The sequence below is a fragment of the Toxorhynchites rutilus genome, chromosome 1, assembly GCF_029784135.1.
Source record: "Toxorhynchites rutilus septentrionalis strain SRP chromosome 1, ASM2978413v1, whole genome shotgun sequence".
Lineage (NCBI taxonomy): Eukaryota > Metazoa > Arthropoda > Insecta > Diptera > Culicidae > Toxorhynchites > Toxorhynchites rutilus.
The window spans coordinates 169,034,320-169,058,259 of record NC_073744.1 but is presented as its reverse complement, the minus strand read 5'-3'; the positions used below and the strand labels follow the sequence as shown (position 1 = coordinate 169,058,259).

General features: G+C 38.5%; 1 protein-coding gene across 4 annotated transcripts in view; it reads right to left on the bottom strand.

Moving 5' to 3' along the window:
- Nucleotides 1-7,508: 7,508 nt before the first annotated feature.
- Nucleotides 7,509-23,940, bottom strand: part of LOC129773659 (ELAV-like protein 2) — a 30,840-nt gene continuing 14,408 nt past the window's right edge. Inside the window, exons 2-5 of one of the 4 annotated variants that reach the window (XM_055777308.1) lie at nt 9,589-10,220; nt 9,057-9,521; nt 8,485-8,983; nt 7,509-8,345 (exon numbers count right to left, since the gene is read on the bottom strand). In XM_055777308.1, the coding sequence (XP_055633283.1) occupies nt 7,997-8,345; nt 8,485-8,983; nt 9,057-9,249 (1,041 nt within the window). In that variant the 5' untranslated portion in view covers nt 9,250-9,521; nt 9,589-10,220 and the 3' untranslated portion in view covers nt 7,509-7,996. Of the gene's footprint in view, nt 8,346-8,484; nt 8,984-9,056; nt 10,221-23,940 lie in introns of all 4 variants that reach the window. The other 3 variants (XM_055777311.1, XM_055777306.1, XM_055777316.1) reach the window with 3 other exon arrangements.

Sequence of the window (23,940 nt, the reverse complement as noted above, 5' to 3'; positions counted from 1 at the left end):
AAATTGCATCACGGAAAAAACGCTGTAGAAATTCGCTCAGTAGGCCGATCCTTTTGAAAATTTTAGACAGTAAAATAAAAACTATTAAACAACTTTTGGCATTTTCTTTTCATTCATACTTTGAGCCCAAGCCCGTATGCTCGCACCTTCCTCTTTACCCCGTCCATAAGGTTCTGTACAACGTCAGGTTGTAGTTTTTTTGAACAGAAATCCATTTTCTCTTGAAGTCCGCCTCCGATTTGACAACTTTTGGGTGCTTCCGGAGGGCCTGCTTCATAATCGCCCAATATTTCTCTATTGGGCGAAGCTCCGGCGCGTTGGGCGGGTTCATTTCCTTTGGCACGAAGGTGACCCCGTTGGCTTCGTACCACTCCAACACGTCCTTTGAATAGTGGCACGAAGCGAGATCCGGCCAGAAGATGGTCGGGCCCTCGTTCTGCTTCAATAGTGGTAGGAAGCGCTTCTGTAGTCACTCCTTAAGGTAAACCTGCTCGTTTACCGTGCCGGTCATCACGAAAGGGGCGCTCCGCTTTCCGTAAGAGCAGATCGCTTGCCACACCATGTACTTTTTGGCAAACTTGGATAGTTTCTGCTTGCGAATCTCCTCCGGAACGCTGAATTTGTCCTCTGCGGAGAAGAACAACAGGCCCGGCAGCTGACGAAAGTCCGCTTTGTCGTAGGTTTCGTCGTCCATTACCAGGCAATGCGGCTTCGTCAGCATTTCGGTGTACAGCTTCCGGGCTCGCGTCTTCCCCACCATGTTTTGCTTTTCGTCGCGGTTAGGAGCCTTCTGAACCTTGTATGTACGCAGGCCCTCCCGCCGCTTGGTCCGCTGGACGAATGAACTTGACAAATTCAGCTTATTGGCGACATCCCGGACCGAACTTCTAGGATCACGTCTAAACTGCTTAACTACGCGCTTGTGATCTTTTTCACTGACGGAGCATCCATTGCCGTTCTTCACCTTCCGGTCGATGGTTAGGTTCTCGAAGTATCGTTTTAGTATTCTGCTGACCGTGGATTAGACGATTCCCAGCATCTTACCGATGTCCCGATGTGACAACTCCGGATTCTTGAAATGAGTGCACAGGATTAATTCACGACGCTCTTTTTCGTTCGACGACATTTTTCCAAATTTACGAAAAATTGACAGTGAAGCATGGCCAACGTGATCTATACACTCTTATCTGATAATAAGCGAAAGCTGAAGATATAATTCCTAAAAATTAAATTTCTACAGCGTTTTTTCCGTGATGCAATTTGATGTGACACACCCTTTAAGTGTCATCTCAAAAAAAATTTTTTTTGTCAAAAATAAGCACTCTTGGACTCAGTTTTTTTTCGGAATACGAAACGAAAAGTATGGTTTAGGGTGCCAAGAAAAATAGATATCTCGATTTTTCATTCAGAACTTGCTGCGAAATGTTGATTTGCATTATAATATACCCTATGCAAGATATTAGCTCATTCGGACTTCATTTACTGGTGTCGCAAACGTTTAAATTTGAGTTTTTTGAAAACCGAAAAATCACCGAAAATCAGGTTTGTTTTTAAAAAAAGTTTAAAAAAAAGTTTAAATATTTTAGAATTGTATCACACGTCGAGATTTACAGTTATCTCAAAAAAATTTTGTCAAAAATTGACTTTTCAGACAAAAAATTGACCAAGTGGCAAAAAAAATATTTTTTTTGGCAATTTTTTTTTTCGAGATGACAGTAAATCTCGGCAGATAATGCAATTTTAAGACATTTGGCATCAAACAATTTTTTTGAAAACCCCGATTTTCGAAGATCTTTCGTTTTTTAAAAAACTTCAATTTTAACATCTGCGACACTAGTAAATGCGGTCCGAATGAGCTGATATTTTGCATAGGGTATATTATCGTGCAAATTAATTATTGGCACCCTAAACCATACTTTTCGTTTCGTATTCCAAAAAAAAAACTAATCCCCAGAGTGCCGATCTTTGACAATTTTTTTTTTTTGAGATGACACTAGATCTTGAAGTTTCATGCAATTTCTAGACATTTGGCTTAAAAAAAATTCGAAAACTCCGATTTCTTTTACTCTCCCCTTGGGTGATTTTTCGATTTTCAAAAAATTCAAATTGACCGCTTTGCGCCACTCTCCCTTAAGTCTTAAGTTAATCTTGAGCTGATATTTTGCATAGTGTTTTTTCGAGGTGGTAAACATTTTTGATGGGGTAATTTTTTGAAATTCGAGATGACCATTTTCATTGACACCCTACTTTAAGTTCATTATTTGTTTACGAATTTTGAATTAAGATGGTGGTTAAATAAACAAACTCGTAAACATGGTGGATGTCAATAAATTGAGTTTAAAATCGGTTTCATTTTTCATTCATTCGCGAGTATACTCATTATGCGAACACTTCTACCACTGATGACGATATGTCACATTGAATCGATCCTTGTAAACCGAATTGTAGTGAAAATTTGAGCGATTTAATTTTTCATTTATTATTGTACATAAAAGAATAAATTGTACAAAAAACAGTACTTATTTATCCGATCAATACTACTACTGTTCGAATTGGAGGACTCTGTACTATAAACTGAAAATATTCATTCTGATTCAATCAAACATACCTGATATACAACAAGACGTTGTATACATCATATTTGCTTATAAAACATGTGTCAAATGAATAAAACTCAAAATGCAGCAATTTTTTTCCTTCATTCTTCCCCCCTTAATCAACATCCGTTTCATCAGTTCACTGTGTTTTAGAAATCATCATCCCTTTCATCCGCTCACTCATCCTTCTTCTCCTCACATCACATCCACCCCACCTTGTAAATTCGTATGACTGCGTGTGTGTATATATGTGTAACTTCCGAATCGGTCCCTCGATTTGGGACTACTTGCTGTGTGTTTATTTACACGCGCACACAATGTCAAGTGGAGTGCATTGACCTTATTTTCACCGTACGAAGCGACGTTATTCGCCATCGGAATCGTGGCTAGTGGTTGGTGGGGAGGGGGGCAGCCAATTTCAGACGAATCATCGATTCATTCATGGGAACCAGAGAGAAGGGGTGCACGGAGAGAAATTAGCGAAACAATTTTTTTGAACTGTTTTTATTTGCTTTTATTACCGTTTTCCTCTTTTTCTAAAATGACATAAAAATCAATTAAATAGGTTTTGTAGCTTATTTTTCCATTAATTTGGGGATTCTGAATACTGATAATATTTATTTTTTTTGTTAATTATTAAGTTTACATATTTCTTGCTGCTTTTCTGACTGTTTTGTTCGAACTGATTTCTTCCTTGCTTGTTTTTTTTCCTGCTGTCTACCATTTGAATAGTGGAAATAAAAAATTGATACATGCTTTATTTTTGTTATAAAACCATTTTTCCTATACAGTTGCCATTAATATAGATTTAAATTTTTGCTTTTCTTTCAAAGGGTACCGAAACAATTATATGTTGATTTTTTTCCTTCCTGATAGTTTTCTATAGTGGGGGATTTGTTTTTATCTTCTCTTCGCTATGATTTTTCAAATCTTGTCGCTTGTCGCGCTTGCTAAATGTGAATAGAGGCTGTCATGTCATGTCCAAAATACCGCTCCCGGAAGTTTGACGTTTGCGCTGCGCCTCGTGCCTCGTGCGCCAGGAGTGGAAAACTCTCTTGTTAAGATTGAGTATCATCATCTTCAACTGTGGAGTGGAGTGTTTTCAAATCTAAATAAGCGTATATATTTTCGGAGCGAGAGGATTCCCTCCTCCGGCAAGAGGGCACCAGCTTGACATTCGCGGTAACCTGCAAACCTGCGGGGGCCTGTATATAAGCCTTCAATTGGTGGAATTATCAACAAACCGCGTTCCGCGTTTCGCGCCGCTATCATTTGCATCTGTGTCTCTAACATGGATGGAGATTAGTTTTGTATTGTTACTGCTTGTAGTTTGCTCTTTTTTGAGTTAGTTTTGAATTCTATCCTCTTGCTATGCGGACCACAGAATGGGTTCTAATCAAGAATAAGGAAAGCTCAAAATAGACAAAACCGGAATGTTTAAATCTTTCATTTCAAAGTTTTTTTGTTTGTTTGTTTGTTAAAAGCGTCTTTTTGGTGTTTCTCTTTCTCTTTCTCTGACACGCGTGTGTTGATGCACGCACACACACAGTGTGGACTCGAAGGGTGGTGCAAAAACGGTGACAGAGTGTCATGTGTCATGTTTCATTTAGCTCTTTTTCAATTTGTTAATGTGTTGTTTTTGTTTTGCTCGTTGTATTCGTTGACGTCGCCGGCTTGTTTGCTCCGTGTCAAAGTTTTATGTTATTTTTTTGGAAGTTTCTATTGATTAAGAATGTATTCTTTCTCCATCGTGCATGTGTGTGTGTGAGTGTTTTCTTCTCCATTCTGCTCTTGCTGCATGATTTTTGCGTTTTGCTTCTCCATCTGAATACGAATGGTTCTTTATACTGAGTTTTAAAAACTTTTACATCCAGTCTCATTGTTTACCAGCGTTATTTTTTTTAAATTCACTGATCGGGATTATTTGTTTTGCCGTTTGGGTTTTTTTTTCTTTTATTCCTGTCTAGTAAAAATAACAGCTTATGTACGATTCTAGCGCATGGGTTAAAAATTGCGTTCAGATTCCTGTAAATGGATTGTATTTCTTCCTAACTGTTTAAAGAGTGATAGAGAGTTTGGGGGGAGAATTTCTGTATGGCTATCGGTTGTGAGAAATAAGTGAGAATGTTGGAATAGTTCATCTTCCCTCTGATTTTTTCTCTGTGTGTTTTTTTCTCTTAGTTATGAATGACAATAGAATAGTTTTTTTTATAATAATATGCAAATATAACATGTATTTTATAATTTTCTTTAATTTCGTTTAGTTTTTACCCTTCGAATACATAAAATTCAGTATCAATACTAATGACGAGTTTGTTCACATTTCGTTTTGCTTGCTTTTGTGTTTCTGTGTGTGCTTTTGGCGTGAAGTTTTGTGGATGTTTGTGTGTTGGTTTTCCTTTTTTTGTTTGTTGTTTGCGTAAATGTGCGTGAGATAAGTTAGGAAAAAATGGTTAAACAATCGGTACCCGAACGACAGGGGCTGTATTCAAATCAATTACAATACACATACACTAATTGTGGCCATATCGAACTAACCATATTTTGTTTGCGCGTGAATATTTTGCTTCTTTATGGATAGAGTTACTTTGTGTTACGATGATGCTTTCCGCTCTCTTGCTGCTTGTTGACAAAACATTTAAAATTGATTTGATTGAATTGAGTGACAAAACACGTACGATTACGATTCCGCTAGCACTGCGCACACCGTTTGCTGGACTTCCGTCGACAGATGTCAAAGTTTGTGTTCCCACCACTGGTTGCACTAACCTTGGCTGATTGTTTTCGTGTCGAGCCCTGTGCGCTCCCGTTCAATGTACGATGTAAACAAACGTCGCGTCACGTCAAATGAATACGTACCGATGACAAATAATTACGTTTTTCCTACATTCTATCGTAGTTGTTTTGTGTTCGCAATAATTGATGGCATACATGCATTGATAAATTGCATCATTCTTAACATATACATATGCTGCGTTTATTTTTTTTCTTGTTCTGAATAATTATATGAATATATATCTAATCAATAAAATTTTGACTAAAATGGAGGAAAATATTTGCTTTATTACGAATAAAATCATTACTCTTCCCATGTCCATCCGCTAAATTTAGGTTTGCTTTGGTTTGCTAATACTTTTTTTTCACTCGTCACACTTCGTTTTTTTTTGTGTTCGTCGTGGCGACAAAGTTGTCAATTGATTTAGTGCGTGTCTTCTCGCAGTTAGGAAAGATAGCGTTGAAACGAGAGGACTAAAAACAAGAATATGAACGAATCTCTCTTTGTTCGCTTCGAGGATGTGCGTACTAATTCCCACTTACCTCTACCTACCAGTATCTTGGTGATCTGATTAGAGGTTAGGTTTTTTGTTTGTTTGTTTACATGTTCAAGCGCAATAGCCGTTTAGTCGGTTTGTTGTGATGCTTCCTTCTCGTTTGTTCTCTTAAACTTAGTTATACTAATTTTAATTTAGTGCAAACAAAATTAATCACGAATATAAACATTGATATAAGAGGAGAGAGAAAAAACCCACTGAAGTAAAATTTCACTACCAACATTGTTTTAAGTATATTTTTTAGGTTTTGAATATATTTATATATATCCAGTAGACGTCAAATTTGCCTTAATCCCTTCCTGGTAAACGAGTACGAGTCACGAAAAAGGTTCTGCTTATCACTAAAACATAACACTAAATAAGTACGGTACATTTCGCATTATAGGTTAGCTATCTTTTTCATTTTGTTTTTTTTTGGGTGTCAAACTGCCGAAGAAACGTTGAGAGTAGAGTAAAATTCGATCACGGAACCGAATAAAAACCATATTCTCGTAGACTAGATTTAGCGTGAAAATGAACTTCTCGCTTGGTGCTTAGCTCCAAATCCTTCTTTGCTTTTCATTGTATTTTTTCCTGTTCTCAGCTTTTTTTAAGGAAGAGGGATGTATCCACATTGAGAGAGAAAGTGTAGTCTTCTGTTTCCTGTTAGCGCAATACCGTGTGATTCAAAAGTGTACAGTTAAAGAAGTTAAGTCCTGCGTAAGTATCAATAATAGAAAGAGAGAAATAGAGAGTAATTAAAATCGGTTGCGGTTAGGTTGTGAGTCTAAAATTCAAAGTTTCACTGATAATTAGCGTTATTTTACCGTTTGCGTTAAGCTTGTATATATCGATTAAATAAATTATCGTTAATAAATATACGTTTAATTTATAAGGTTAATTGAAATGAACTTATTACACCTCCCCTCCGTTGCTTCTGTCTTACAAGTTACGCGTTGTTCATGATTTTTTTTTTTATTTGGGTTTTGGTTTTGTTCATGCCATTTAGAAACATTTAAGAATAAATTAGTATATATAAATAAATAGGTTTTTTTTTCATTAAGATTAGCGTCAATTTTAGTTACGAGATCATTCAGTTTTCGTTGAGATTGGGGTGCGGATGGTGGCGCCGCCATCGGAACCAGCCGGAACCAGCGGCGAACACCATTTTGCTGGCAACCCTGCTGGACATGTGTTTGTGTGCGGGAGAGACCACGCTCGGTCCGAGTTTTCGTATAGTTTTCTTCAATTTGGCTAATATTTATTTAATATAGAGTACCATTCTAATACATTATTGCACATTTATATTTGTTTTATTAGTTGTTTTTTCTTCTTGTCAGTAACATTGAGCGTTTCGTAAAATTCGCTAATTTTAGTGCGCACCAGGCTGCGGTACTCGCCGCCAGAGGGTGCCGTTGGAGAACACTCGCCGCCTGCTGCGTTCCGAGTGGGTGCAGCGCCTACCATGCACACAGAAAACCATCCCAGCGAAAACTAATAACAATTAATTTCTTAAGATTTTTTTTTCTTGCTTTAAATGATTCTGCTATGTTATACTTCACCAGTAGGTCGACTCTTGAGATAAAGAGATATCTGCTGACTTTAGTTTTTGTTTTGCTAGTTTAGGAAATATCAAATTGTATTTTTTCTATATACAATATTTTTGAAATATTATTGCACCTTTCTGTTGTTTCACTTCGTCTTCGTATATTTTTTTTAATATTTTTTTTAAATACAATATCCCATTGATTCAGTTGATATAACGTCTATCTGCTAAACGCTTTTGTTTGTTGTTGTTTTTAGTGAATGATATTTCCTTTCGGCTTGATCGCGCCTGCTACGTTAACCAAGGTAAAGATAAAAGTCAGGAAACAAACACAGAACGCTACAGATCTACTTTTATCCTTCTTGTCGTGCAGTTTGCCGAATTGTAGCAATCTGGGTGATTCGACGGTGTTTGTGTGTGAGTGTATGGGTGTGAATGGATGTTCTCATTTGTTCACGTGGGCTGCTTACGCCTTTGGAGGCTGCGTTTGGTTTTGTTCGTCTCAAAACGGGAAGAGTACAAACTTAAAATTTTTCCCATTTTTAATTAGTTTTCGACTTGGTGTTGTTCGTCTTGAAGCTGACCTGCAGCACCCGGTTGCCGAGGGTGTAGCCGTTGAGGGACTGGACGGCAACCACCGCTTCGTCGTAGTTGGTCATCGTGACGAAACCGAACCCTTTGCACTTGTTCGTCTGCAGGTCCTTGATCACCTTGACGCTCTGCACGGCGCCGAATGGTCCGAACAGTTGCCACAGTACGTTCTCCTCCGTCTCCGGGGCCAGGTTGTACACGAAGATACACCAGCCGGATCCGTTGATCGCGTTGGCGGACAGGACCGAGGTTCCCAGGTCACCGGTCAACGGCGAGTAGCGACTGAAATTAGAGGGAAGGCTGAAAGGGTTACGAGAGACGCGTGAGTCGAGTTGGTGCTGGTCGCGGCTTTGGCGGGCATTTTGGTATGTGGAATTGATGCGATTGAACCGATGGATACCTTGGCTAGCCTCAAAAACCTCCACGCCACTGAACTCACCTGAAACGTCCGCCTAGCGGGTGGATCGGCCCGGGTGGGAATCGTCGCAGGTTTGGCGTTGGCGTAAGGTACGCAGCGAGCGGAGGAATTGCCTTGTTGATGTTATTGCTTGGATTGTTGGCGAACTTCACCGTGATCGGTTCGGAGGCACCCTTCGGAGTGGTACCGTTCAGCTGCTGGATGGCCCGCTCGGCCTCCGACCGCTGGTCGAACCGTATGAAGCCAACGCCCTTCGATAGGCCGGTAATGTTGTCGCACAGGATGCGCGACGTGATGATCTGTCCGTATGGCTGGAAAAGCGCCTCCAGATCCTGCTGGGTCATGCTCTTGGACAGCCCGGACACGTACAGATTGGCGCCCTTGATGGCGTCTGAGCTGGGACGTGCGAACGACACTTTGATCGTCTTGTTCTGTAGTCTTAACCCGTTAAATGTGTTTATTGCTTTGTCTGCGTCCTCCGGACGATGGTAGTTGACGAAGCCATACCCGAGACTTTGTCCTGTGGAACCAAACAACACATCCATTAACCTTCCCCTTAAAACCCAACGCAAAAAAGAAATCCGCTTACTCACCGGTAACTTTATCCCTAATGAGCTTGCAGCTCTCGACGTCGCCGATGCTGGAGAAGAGCGACTTGACCTCCTCCTGGGTCATCGTCTGTGGCAGATAATTGACGATCAGGTTCGTCTTGCTGTCTTCCTGGCCGCTACCGATCGAGCCGGAGCGTCCGTTCTGTTGCACTGTCTCCAAACCGTTTGCCATCATAGCTTGCTTTCGCTGCTCCCTTTTTTTTGTCTCTCACGAAATTTACTGGATGGATTGGATCGTTATTTTGTCTAACAACGTAATCACTATCAACCTGTTACTGTGTGGGTGTGCTATGCACTCGCTGTTGTAATCTCTAGCTAGTTTTAGTAAGTATTTCTCTACTCAGATCTGGAAATCTATTCTTGTCCTTTGCCGCTAAATAAAGTAGAGTCTGCTTTGCTTGTTGCTTTTTTATTTCTGGAAAACGCTTGCTCACGTGCGCGCGGAACCTGAAGGCGACCAAAAGAGAGGCTTCAGTTGGCGGAATTGCGGATTAGGTATCTTTCGTTTATTCACTTGTTTTTGTTGAGTGGGTTGAGGTGACGAAAATGCGCTCTGATTTGTGTGTTTTGTCTATGTTTGTGTGTTTAATTTCACCTCTTGTTTGCTGTTTTGCTGTGCTGCTAAGTGTTGATTGTCGTTAATCTGACTCTTGATTCACTGGATTGGTTATTGTAGTGTCTTCCGCTTACGGACGCTCAATAGGTACACGTTCAATTATCGTCTGCTTTCGCACGAATGGCTAGGCGTATTTCCTAAGGGGGAATCACTTCGCGACAAGTTCTCGGTAGGTTAGGTTTTCAGTTAGCGAAGAAGCGACTCCTGTCTCGGATCTCAGAGTCCGTTTTTTGAGTTGAGGAGTTTTATGGGCGTGGTTTTATTTTCGCACGTTTCTCACGATGAAGGGACAAAGTGAACGGGGTGTGGTGTCTCGGAATTATGTCCTCGTCCACTTGTTGTTTTGCTAATTTATTTGCTAAGTTTGGTTTTTCTTTGTATTGTAAATAGGAAGCAATTGATCCTTTTTCTTCTTATCTCGGTTTTGTTTTCGCTATAAATATTGTATATTGTTATTTTTCTTGAATTTCTTATTCTTCTTGTATATATCTCGCGTTGTTTGCCAAGGAAAGAGATCCAAATCCGAATATCTGGAATGAACACAGAAAAAATAAAAGTTTGCTTTTGAATAATCTCCAAACATATATGTCATATTTCTAGGCTGAAGTGGAATGAAGAAGGGCAGAGGCTGGGTGATCTCCGAATATAGAGATCTCTGAAATCTTGTTTGCTCAAACAAAAACTTTGAAGTCGCACGAGTGTCTACCCACATAGGAACATATTTCTTCCGGAGATTAGTGAACTCACTTAAAATAATCCCCTTCTAGAACTTGCTATCCTCCCTATTCAATGCCTTAAACCCCACAACCAATCCTCGAATTGCGAGTTGACTAACCCAAAATCTGCAAATGCAGTTTTTACCGACCAGCATTTTACGTTGGAGTATCGCATCTATAGGGAGTTTGTATAATGTATCATTCCGGATGACTTTTAAATAGCTGATCCCCGCTGAATATTATTGTTCATAGTTCAACTATAACCTTTGTGCATCGTGAGCATTGGTATTCATAATTTGGAGAGGAATATAGCTTCCAGACGGGAAGGTGCTCACGTCAATAATCTTCCTATATTCGCGCATACCTCCGACAGACCGAGAATCAATGAGGCAGCTTAATCAAATGACTATTAAAACTGAATGAAATTAAATAAAAAATATTTTCTGGAATTTTTCCATTCAATTATACCTTTTTCTTGAAATAAATACCAACAACGCCTAAAAATACACACTAAATATTACAGACACACGCACAGTTTGTGAGTATATGAGTTTCGCGCGAGTATGGGCGAGTTGAGAAATACACTCTGAAGGGGTTGAATCTGCCAAACTGTTTTCAGACGAGACTAATAGGATTTTTTAGGCTCCTTCCAAATCATATTTGAGAAAACATGTGAAACCAGCAAATTTCATCATAAACTTCGCAAAAGATTGAGAAAAAGTGGCCAAAATCATCGCAAATCAGTCTGTGCTGGAACTGCTGGGCAGTCTTCGAACAAAAGTTTGATCATTGGCCTACGATTGACTGGTATCTTTTTTTTATTGAAGTAATGTAATGGGAGACTGAAGAGAAAAAAAGTGTGATAAAAATATATTCCCTCCCCGGAAGTAAGTATTAGGATCGTGATAAACGAGCGTGTCTGACTTGCGAATCTGTGAAATGTGAAGTAGTTGGAACATTTCAAAAGTTCACCTTGAAGTTCGTCAAGGTCCTTGCGCACCCTACAAGTCTACTGTAAAATATGTACGTATTGTGGGGAATCACGAATAGGGATTAAAATTTCAATAACCGGTTATTCGGTAACGAAAATTTCATTACCGGTAAACCGTTAAATTACCGGTAAAAAACATACTTTAAAATAAACCATTTTCTCTAGTCCAAGAGTTTTCAACAAATCCGTTAACAAACGTTGAGATTGGACTGGAAGTTGATACCTTTGATTGTTGCAATCGTCGTTCAAGTTTGTCCTTGATGCTCAATTGTTCTGCAGGTTTGCCATCGTCCAGTGGGTTTTTTTCCTCATGTTGTCCAGCTACTGAATCAATATCATCCTCGTCAAATTTGATCAAGTCAGGAACAATTTCAAATACCTACTTGATTAATGTAGTCCATGACGTTTGATAGAAGACGCCAAAATAATCATTTATTGTTTCACGACCACAAGCAGAATGATTATTCATATACGGGAACAAATCTGCATATACGAAACGTCTTTCTGCAGTCCTTCCAATCAGGGCTTCGAGCAGCTGCTTCGAAATTTTTGGATGGTTGCTCCGATAGCTGTTCTAGCATAAATTGCAATCTGACGTCAGCTTCCTAAAGGGTGAATTTCTTCCGCAACTTCCGCAGTTCAACGGTGACCAGAACTGGTTCGAGGGCATCATCCAATTCCTATATCGCTGTCAATTATTCATCGTTTAAGCTTATCTTGTGTTTCGTTTTCAGATCTAGAAATTGAACTGAAGGTTCAATTTCTAGGCAACACTGCCAGTTGTGTTTTTTCGATCTTATTTGACTCTCGAACAACATTTCAAAGCAGAATTAAGGCAAATATTTTTTATGGTGTAAAAATCAAAATTACCGGTATTTCGGTAATGAAAAATGACCCGGGGTTACCGGTAAAACCGGTTAACAATCCCTAATCACGAAACGAGCTTTTTGTCTGCGAAATACACACGAGTCACAGGAATAAACTGAGCCGCTCTTTAAAGTAAAGTTCCAAACGAAATTCGCGAAATTCTGGAGAGCCCTATGAAAACAGCAAACAATTGACACATCACTTCGCCAGGTCACCAGTTGATGAAATGGGTGCCGAGGCAACTAACGAGGGTACGCCGTTTCATTTCAAAAGGGAAACCCCGGAGTAAAAATATGTCCACTGCCAAAGTGGAAGGAGTTGAAGTCCCTTCAGTGAAATCCCCTATTCGACTTGTCTATGGATGAGAAAAATGAAGTCCCTCTTGACTTCCGTGAGTTTGGATTATCTTTGAACAACCCTGCCCTGGACAAACATAGATTGTCATTTTCGAAACTTAGAAATGAAAATTACTTGTACCTTTCACATCAGCTAGAGTAATTATCGATTGATACATTTTCCTTTCGTATGCGAAAGGACGCTAGAAAAATTCAATAGATATTTTCTTTCGCTTCATTTCTTCAAAATGGATTGTCCCGAATAGTCTTTCAACAGAAAAGCAGTACTAAACGAAAGTGACTGGAAAAATCGGAAAGGAAATGAGCTAAACGGAAATAAGCAATTTTTATTATGACTTTATTTTAGCGTCATGAAATTTATTCTGATGTCAATGTAATGGTGGCGAAATCCCCACCTAACGAGGATAAGATACCGAGACAGCCCCAAGTCGCCGAGGTGACGCGATCTGAGTCGGCCGCCGATCCGCCGCAGGAAGTGGCGGCCTCTCGCAAGTAAACCTGTGTCCCACTGATTGCTCGGTTAGTTTGAAGCATAGGAGACGATCCTTCAGTGAGATCCGATCGAGCGTTAGCGAGCGTCGGACGGCATACGTTTGCCACGTACATTGGGTTTGCTCGGTTCATTTTTGTTTTGAAATATATCATTCATTGTAATTCAAAACTATTGTACCATGACCTGAACAGATTTCTACACCTATAGTTATTTTGGTTCAACCATTCAGCTTATTTTGGAGATTTCAAAACATTGCGCTTTTTCGCGTGTGGCCTTTATACCCTCGAGTTTTTTTTTCCGCGTTTTTCTAGTTGGCTTTTGTGACTTTACTCTTTTTTATTTGCGACTATTTCCGTTGCTCTTATTTCCTTTGCGATTTTTGATTTCCAGGGTAAAAAAGGTGGAGTTCCAATCTATAAGCGAACGGACAAGGGTTGAACAGGATTACTTCGCAGTTAGAGGAATGTTGTTTGATGATTAGGTGATTTGCTGGGAGTGAGGATTGGATGATCGTTCTGATTGCATGATGGAGTTTAACATAGAAAACCCGTTCGATTTTGGCAGCATGCCCGAATATTTTGAGTTGCCAAAATCGAATCGTACCAAAAACGAACGGTTTTTTTTAAAATATTTTTTTCAAACTTTTTAGTGGTTAAAAATATTTAGGGACCAATGAAAAATTACATGACGCGAATATTTTAGTTTTTGCTCTCCTCGGGTACACTATGGTATACACTCAAGAGTCTACTGCTCCGGGGCTAAAGATGTCAAAATATAGAACAACCTTTATGCCACGCGCAAATGCTACGTGTACTCACAAATTACCGATGTTAAATAATTGGAAAAACTAAGAGCCCATAGGGCTTTCAAGAACGTTCAATTTCCTGTTGAATATGCCGCTTCGAAAAATGCTCGCGATATATTTCAGAAGTGGTTTCACGAATTTTTCGTACCAAATATTCGAAAATTTTCCAGTAGAGTGAGAATCCAAACCAAAGGCCGTTCTCCTTCTTGACAATTGTACGGCCCATTATTTCCAACATGAGCTGATTTCGGATGACCGTATTGATAGAGGTAAAGTTTCTACCGCCAAACGTGTCCCCTTTATTACAGCCCATGGACTAACAACCATCAAATTACCAGAACAAGAAACCGAGACCATTTACATCTTGAAATCACCAATGGGTCTGACTTAAAGCAATGGATTAAGAAAATCAAACTTAAAGATGTTTCTTTTTGGCTGCATGAAGCATGGATGGATTTCTCCGAAACAATGATTCGGCGATCTTGGAAAAATACAGACTGGATAGTTGGAACTGCTGCATGAAGACGACGTTCCTTTGCGTATTTTGTTCAATTCCGAGATGGACATCGACACAGTTCAAACAACGGAACACTCTGAGGAAGAATTTTGCGTTGATCGCAGTATCGCTCTAGTACTTTGTCTGGGACAAAGGCTGCGACGGCATAGATGAGAAGGAGTACCTCGATAATTACGGGGTGGCAGGATGAAAAACCGCAGTGGCAGCACTTTATGGTTTTCATCGACCTTCACCTTAAGAAAGTAACATTCCAATGATATCAAGAGGGAAAAACAACGGATTGTCGAAATGTCGTATGCACCTATTATGTTCATCAATTGACTCCTTGTTGGATTTGAAGTTGTTAGAGGTTTTTAATAATAGAATAGCCACCCGGGAGTATTCGGAACGCAACCGGAATAGGTCCGCATCTGGCCTATGACGAGCTAGATAGTAGATAGAATGGGCTACACCCAAAGTTAATTTTTAGCACATGTTTTGGCATCCCAATTCATTACATTAAATGAGCTGAAAAATAACAGAAAATGTTCTACTTCCCCATACATGTATATCATTTGCTTTTCGTACAGTTTGCCAAATACACGGCCCAGACAGAGAACGATATTCTCGTTCATGTTCTTCTTTATCCTCTTAGAAAACACTTTCCAACTTCATTTTATGATGAGGTGTAATATTATCACGCTTCTATATAACAGCGCTGTCAGCTAAGTGGGTAGCGTGGTCGTGTTAAATGGCTTTGCATTCCAGCCGGCCTTGGTTCGATCCCCATTGACGTCGTAGGGTCTTTTTTTTTGGTACAATTCCAAATGAAACGAGAAAATAAAACAGAAAGAGATGTCTGCTCGCATATATACCAACCATTTTTAAGCTTTTAAAACAGCTCATTATTTGTGCATTTGACTCTCCAGCACACGAAATGGCATCTTTTCTGCCAAAGATGAAATGTATTCAGCCAACGCTTGTTTGGGTGTAGTTTTACAATCCCGAGTAATTAGAGGTGTCACATGATGGGTATAGTTCGGTTCTAAGTACTGCTTTAATCATGCCCATTATATTACCGGAACATGTTCCGGCCATATTCCGGGGCTCGATGTTGCCCATCTACTGGACGGTGTCCGACCTACATTATTGAGCGAATAGTGATAATTGTCATTGCGTTAGCACAACAAAAATTAAGTGAAGACAACCATTCACCTGATGAAAACATCAACAAAATAAAAGAAATGGTACTCGGAAACCGTCAGTCAAGTTTTATAGAGTCTGCTTGTGAATTAAACATCCCTCACGAGATCGTTCGTCATATTTTGGTTGATGTTTTAGGCATGAGAAAAGTCGTTGCACGGCTAGTGCCAAAAGAGCTCAATTTTCTTCAAAAATTTCATCGTAATTAAGTGGTTGAAGACATGCTTGAACGATCGATTTCTGATCCCACGTTCATCCAACGCATAATTACTGACGATATGGCCCCGTGTGACTTTTTCCAATTTCCTAAACTCAAATTACCGCTTCGTGGGACCCGCTTTGACAGCATCGAAAACAAAATAATTTGCTACGTGAACTGGAGGCAATTCTTGAATACAGCTATAGAAAGTGTTTCGATGTTTATTGTTTCGATGTTATTGAAGGCGCCTATTTTTTAAAAACGATAATATAAATTTAGATTTAAACATAATGCATTTTCTTTAAAAACACAAGTTCCCGGTATATATTCATTGATCGTTAGAAGCGAATGTTTTTCGATCACTTATGATGACTATTATAAACCATTCTGTACGTAATGAAAACAACTTTTAAAGCATTTCTGTGCTTCAGAAATCTCCAAAGCTTTTTGAACGCATCAATCGCTTCTTTAGGCGACATTGATGCATCGCCATGAATTTTCCATTCGAGTTGAGGACAAGCTTATCGAGGGCTAAATTAGAGCTGCAAAGTCAACAAGCTGCATCAACTGTACCATCAAGTTAATTCTGGCAAGTACTATTTGGTTGTAGAAAACCGCCGTAAATTATTTTTGAAATTTTGTGAGTGAAGGTTTTTTAATCTAGTTTAAACATCTTGGAATTTATAAAAAAAACTTTATGTAGGGTAGAAGTACAGTAATCGTTCGCTAACTGGTCCTGGTTTAACTGGTCTGCGTTTTAACTGGGCGAACGTTAACTGGTCCTTGAACCAGTTAAAAAGCAGAAGTTCGTAAACAATCGACGCCATTTTCAAATGGAATATTCGCTGTGAGGGGCATTCGAATGTAATTTGAAATGTTATGATAATTGACATTATTTTCGCATGACAAAAACATTGATTAAATTACAGGAAAATAATTTCCTCAAATTATATTTAATATCTGTTGCCACACTCAATTCGAAACTTCCATTGGAATCCTTTTGTTTATCCAATTTCATGATCAACGCGAATCAAACAATTCATTGAAGTTACCCTCGATTTTATTTGACGAATTTTTAGATGACCCATAATCGTAGCATGCGCAAGTTACGTTGTTTTGATTATCGCAACATACAAAACATCACTATTTTTCGCGGTCGGTTTTGGTCACAGTGCATTGTTTGTTGGTTATGACGTAGGACTACGACTTTCTTTTCTGTACGGGGGGTAAGTTCAAAGTTTCAAAAACGAGAGAGCGACACTGGACTGCAAGATTTTGAACGTTAATACCTCTTTACCGACTGAATGGAGTGGTATAATAATCACTTCATCCGAAAGATAAAATGTCAACGAATTATAGATTGTCACAAATGGTCCAAAGCTTAAAAATTGCTTTGAAAGCAAGCTATTGAAATCATAACAATCTAGCTCATTGAAAATGATTGGTGATCGCAATGTGTTCCCATAAACACGGGCGCAAAATCTAGGCACCTGGAGAAACCGTCATAGCGAATACATGCAAGCTGTGATTTGTTTTGCTCGCTTGCATTAGTGTTTGGGAAACCATAGCGGACACACGCAAGGCGTGAGTACTTTCACTCGTATCAGTTTCTGTTCTGCTTTCGCATGGAACAGTCATGAAAAATTGCCACATCACAATAAAAACGAAATGAATTTTATGCAAGGTTATATAGACATTATGTCGTTTTCAGCGTGAAATGGCGCCCTCAGTTTCTATTCTGCGTATGGAGTGATCATGAAAAATATCGTGTTATTCTCACGAAAACAAAAATGAATCATGTATTAAACATCTTCAGTTGCTTTTACAAGGCGACTCAAAGTCCACCGGTTCGTTTCGGGACCAAGTTCAAAAGAGTTGGATTTTTACTTTAATAACAATTCCATACTTATACCCATCCATCCACAAACTAACAAGAAAAACATCCAGCAATCTTTCAAAATATTCATTCATTAATGCATTAAGAATTGATTCAGATGCAATTTGAAATAAATGATTACCGAGCCAACGGTAGGCTTCGTCTACCTCGCGGTTATATCACAGATATAACCCACTTCTTGTTTTTTTTTCAACTTTGTGAATAACGCTTTCATTTTCACCACGAAAGCTTCAGGTAATTATAAATATTGTATGGTTATACAGTAGAACCCCGGATAAATTTAGGGAAGCTCTATAGAATTACCGTGGAACCCACTTTCGCGAATGATCAGGGTTCTACTGTACATCTAGTAATAATTATCAACGAATATTACACGTTTTTGCAGTATGTCACCCCGACGAGAGGAAGTATCACGTAAAAAATACTCCGAGGAAACGATTTCACAATGCGTTCAAGTTGTCAAATCCGGAATGAAGATTTACACTAGCTGTAAAACATTCGGGATTCCATTGTCCACTATCTACTATAGAATTGGAGGATGTTGGAAGAACAAATTCAAACCAGGGCCAAAATGTATATTGTTACGAGAAGAGGAGCAAAAAATTGTTGACGGGTTGAAAAGAATGCAGGATCGAGGTTTTCCAGTTTCCCGACATGCTCTGCTCTTCAAAGTTAGTGAATATTTGTCATCAAACCCACGGATCACACCGTTCCGTAATAATCGACTTTGAAAGGCTTGAACACTACACAATCATGCTGAATGTTATATACAATTCCAGGATGAAAGTGGTTGACTGGTTTTATGCGAAAAATCGTTTAATTTTTTTCTTCATTTCCAATATTGTTAACCACTACACCTCCAAACAGCAAGATAGAAACATTCAAGTACTACATCTCAAAACCTAAAATTTGATGCTTCAAAATGACGTATACCTCATTTTCATGCGTTGATTTTTCACGAAGTTACAGCAGTTCTAAAATCACTTCGACTTCGCGCTTTATTCCCATAATTTGTTGTCGAGTGTAGAATTAACGACACAGTATTGCATACTAGGAATAAGATTTAGAGGCAAAGTTTTAATTAAAAATTATTATTGAAGTATTATTTGAATCCTATAAACATTTTTTCCATGTTACACCGACTATTACCATAATAGGTACATTTATTGCGAAACTACAGGAACACTATCACCATAATGGGTACATGGAAGTGACATTTTCAAACATATTTTTTACACAATTTAGTCGAATAATCATCGAAATATCAGTGAGTATCTTCAAGAACAAAACTGCTTCAAACTGCTAGAAAAAGTATACTTCTGTGTACTTTTATACTAAAATAGAGTATTTATTCGCAAATTTTCGTAAGTTGGTGGCATATCTCCTCCATAATTGGCACACTTACCCTACAACGCTATCAAATTGATTAACAATGGTACGAAACAATACCTGATTGCGGGACAGAAAAGATAGGGCGAAGTTGTGAACGGAAACGAATGATCGGTCGTCAAAGTCTCATTGTGAACTGGAATGAGAATATGTTGATTCAAAAACGACGAAAAAGTATGTCTATGAGTCTCCCGGAAATGAAAAACATTTTCAAGAAGGGTCTAGCGGTTAGCATGCTTAAATCTCAAATCTTTAAAAAGAAAATATCCCGATTTACACTAACTTTCCAACAATTACAACCAATTGAAATATTCTGAACAAACTTTAAGCGAATTGTATACCATAAAGGATGTAGATCAAGAACACGTCGACCTTTTTATTAAGCCGGAAACTATTGGAACAATTAATCAAATTATGGGCGATAGGAAACAAGTACTACAGTTTTTTTTCTCTAAAATGCGGAGATAAGCAACGATGTAAGTTGTAATAAATCATCCCACGGAGGTGTTCATTTCTTTCTTCTAGTCGAGACAAATTTCTGAATCACTATGAACAACGAAAATGGAAACAGCGTTTGAATGTCAACACTTTATTAGTATGTATATAACTGGAAACGTCAAACTACTTGACAGAAAGGTATTTTTAACTCGTATTTCGTTAATCTTAAATGACCTTAGAATGACGCGAAAACGCATTATAAATCTGATTTTTACGCATTACTGTTACTCGAGTCATATGAAAACAAAACAATATCACGTATCCATAATTTGAATGCACTTGCAAACAACAATGCCCCCTAAGTCTATTGTAATTCAAATGCAAATCCTCACAGACTGATTGTTGTAAATTTACGTTACTTCCACCTTCCAACAACCTACCCTCCAAAAAAACCTTGTCAACGAATTCAGCAAACAAACAAAAAACTGCTGTCTCTATAAATAACACCCGGTCGCGAGACGCACCGCTGCGCCTCGTGTTCTACATTGTCTGCCACGCACGCATCTGATTGTCAAATCTTCACCATGTGCGTCGCGGCAGCAACCCCTTTGACCAGAGCCCCTAACGGCCCGCTGTGAGATCTGGCTGGTCTGGTCTGGTCTGGACGGATCTGAGAAAACCCAGACGGAGCGAAAAAAATCGATTCCCCGCTGCAGAGTTGAATGCACCCATTTCTGAAACTGGTGCGTCGCTAGTCGTCGTTTTTATTTTTCTTGCGTTACTCGAAGGGAGTTTGAGTATCAAAATTATTACCCCTGTGGTTTCTGTTTTTGGGTCGTGTGGGGGAAGCAGCGAGTGAAAGTGAAGCACTTTCCACCCTCTTTCCCCTGACTAGATGTGTGTCTTTCATTTCAACTGCTTCTCACGCATACATCCGCGAGCTGAGGGGGATGAAGATTATGATGTCTGCTCGGATGTCTAAATAGAACCGGTGGGTCGTGAATCTTCTTGAGTAAAGTTGATGTTGGAAAACATGTGTTTTTTATAAGAGGAATAACATCAAATATGTGTATGTAACACATAATTTAAATAAGAAATGATATGAAAGTTGGTTCCTGTGGGAAACATCTGACAGTCTATCGTTGCAGGCAAAGATGGAACCCGCTGACTGTCATCACTAGAAAGCTGATGGAAGAAAGCTGACTGTCATCACTAATACAACAGGAGAAAGCTACCCACGAATATCGATTAGCAAGTACATCTCATCGTATGCTGTGCTGGAAAATGGGTACAGTACTTTCTCTGCATCCGATTTGAGCACCATTCCGCTGCTCCATTCGCGCGCTTGTGTTCGCATAAAAGTTACGGAGTTTGTGCAGAACCAAATTGGGGGATTCGGTATGAATTGGGCATTTGTGGAATGCGCCAGCTGCTCACCAATACACCAAATCATCGGGTGGAGCAATGACAATGAGCTTTTCGTATGATTGATAACCTAATGAATCCTAAGGTGGGATTCCGCTGGGGTAACATGGAGGGATCCGTTGGCTGTCGGATAGGAGTCTACGCTTTTTGACACGTCAACAATATACAAGGGTTGAATTGTGGCATCATGTTACATCGATGGGAAGATCGTGTTTAGCGTCACTACAGGTCGCAGCATAACAAAACAAGATAGGCAACAACAACTGGTTTAAATGTCAGCAAATCACAATTTTCATTGTCAGACGACCAATCTTAATTTCGACTGATTTTTAAAAATGGCGTATTTATGATCATAGAACTTCTTAGCAAAAAGCATATCTGATTAAAATATGATGTACGTTTTATTCTAAGACTAACCTTTCTAGAGATATAACCAATTTTAGATAAAGAAAATAATGTTTATGAAATTTCCATTGCAATCTCGGAATTTTAGTCATGATGTCCAGCAGCAGTATGCTTTTTCTATTATTTCACAAAAATGATTACTTCTATCTTTTCCAATTTTGCTGCAATATCACTTTATACAATTTCTGAGAATCACGATCTTACTTTAAATTTTTCTCATAGGGTAAGTGACCCAATTATGGAGGAGATATGTCGCCAACTTGCAGAAATTTGCGAATAAATACTCTATTTTAGTTTAAATGTATACAAAAGTATACTTTTTCTAGCAGTTTGAACTCTGTTCTTGAAGATTCTCACTGATATTTTAATGATTAATTGACTAAATTGTATAAAAAACATGTTTGAAAAAGTCGCTTCCATGTATCCATTATGGTAATAGTGTTCCTGAAGTTTCGTAATAAGTGTACCTATTATGGTAATAGTCGGTGTCACATGCAAAAAGTTTTAATAGGATTCAAATAATACTCCGATAATAATTTTTGAATAAGACTATGACTCTAAATCTTATTCCTAGTATGCAATACTATACTCGACACTCGACAAAAATTATGGGAACGGAGCGCGAAGTCAAAGTTTTTAAGTGATTCTAGAAACGCTGTAACTTTGTGAAAAACCAACGCATGAAGATGGCATATACATCATTTTAAAGCTTCAAGTTTTGAAGTGTGATACTTGAATGCTTCTATCTTTTTGTGTGTAGGTGTAGTGGATAACAATGCTGGAAAGAAAAAAATCGATTTTTTCTGCTTTTTATAAATTTTGTAGATTAACGCAATGTTTTACTAACCAAGTCAATAGAAAATCCAATTAATCTTATCCATCAGCATTCATCTGATTCCAAGAACTCTCCTGTAGGTCATCTACTACAGGAAACAGTTTGGATAGAATGAGAAAATTCTCTTTTTCTAATGAACACTTTCTCAATAATACGATTATTCTCAAATCAGAATGCAGTTTTCAAAATTCAATAAATTCTGTACCAGGCTAATTATTTATTATTCATTATTCGGCAATTTTTGCTTTGATCGATTCTCTCAATTGACTTTCTCTTACGATAACCATGGCTTTCCAGGCAGATTTTGTGCCAGATAATTTCAATATGCAAAGAACATCAACCAATGATTTGTATTCAAAATTAAAAAAAAAAACTACGAACTTCCGGGATGATAATCTAAGAGAGGGTACATTTAATTTACTACAAACCAAAAAAGAATTAACAAGCATTACAAGTTTCGGTTATGATTTATCTTCTGTTAATGAGAAATTATTGTTTTTTTTCTAATATCCGGTATCCGGCCGGATACCAAACATTGACCGGATAGGCAGGATACCGAATATCCGTTTCATCTCTAGATTAGACTGTTGTTAGTGCTTCCGGGTTGTAAAATAGCTGTCTGCTCCTCATTGCTAGGTCTCGCTGCCAGCTGACAAGAGAATCACAAAAGCGTGAGAGTTGTGATGCAGTTTTCGCTTCTCTTCAGTAACTGAACAAAGGATATTAACCCATTCTCCTTAGATTTAATTTTCAACAGAGTGAATCAAACAAATATGCTTCGATCGGACACCCATAGTGCTATTTCACAACACAAATGAGCGTTCAAAAGCGCCCTATGGTATGCAATTACAAAGCGTGAAAACGTGAGGCGCAACCATCATAGCATAACAACCACAACATAACAACGTACAACCATAATAGGAACATATAGCAGCTCTGTTTTCAGCTTTGCAATTTTACAACCATAATAGGAACAGGCATCTTTCGATATTGCGATAATTGGCACTTAGACGTGAAATTATGTTAATACAAAAATACATTTTTATTTCGATAAAACCGTAATAATTGGTCACAACATCAAGAAGGTTGTAATATATGCGTCAACACTGTGTTTGCATCAGAACATCCACTTCACAGCATGAACATCTCATTATTTTGATCGCACATTTCTTAGCAAAATGCTAAGAAGCAAGCATCAATGGGACACACTATTTTCAAATTGAATTTTCCAACGAAAGAACAATGTTTCGCATGGAATCAAGTACCAGAATCGACAAAGAAGAGATTTCTGGTGTTTAAAAATCATATTAGAGCCTTTAAAAATAAGATATGCTTTCTAAACTAACAAAAAACTCACTCGTATTACCATAATTGGTACTATTGCGATGATAGGTTTGCTACCCTAATATCAAATCAACTTTCACCTTGACGTTGAAATATTACATTTTTTCTTGGAATAAGGCATATTTGAAATAATTTTTTTCAAACAGTATATAAGCGAGTCCGACCTGTATATTTTCACGTGACCCATAGCATTTACAGTTTGTGGTGAATTTCTGAGAATGGTGAATAATCTGGTGCATGTTCGCAGCACAGTTCAATCGCAAAATGTGAACAACCGATTCGGTTCGGATTTTCTGTTGCCGTTCTGTGAAAGGTACTGCATAGTATACTTTGTGGGTTATTTCTAGGGAAAATAGTTTTTGGGAGCATGGGACATGTGCTAAGAGATACT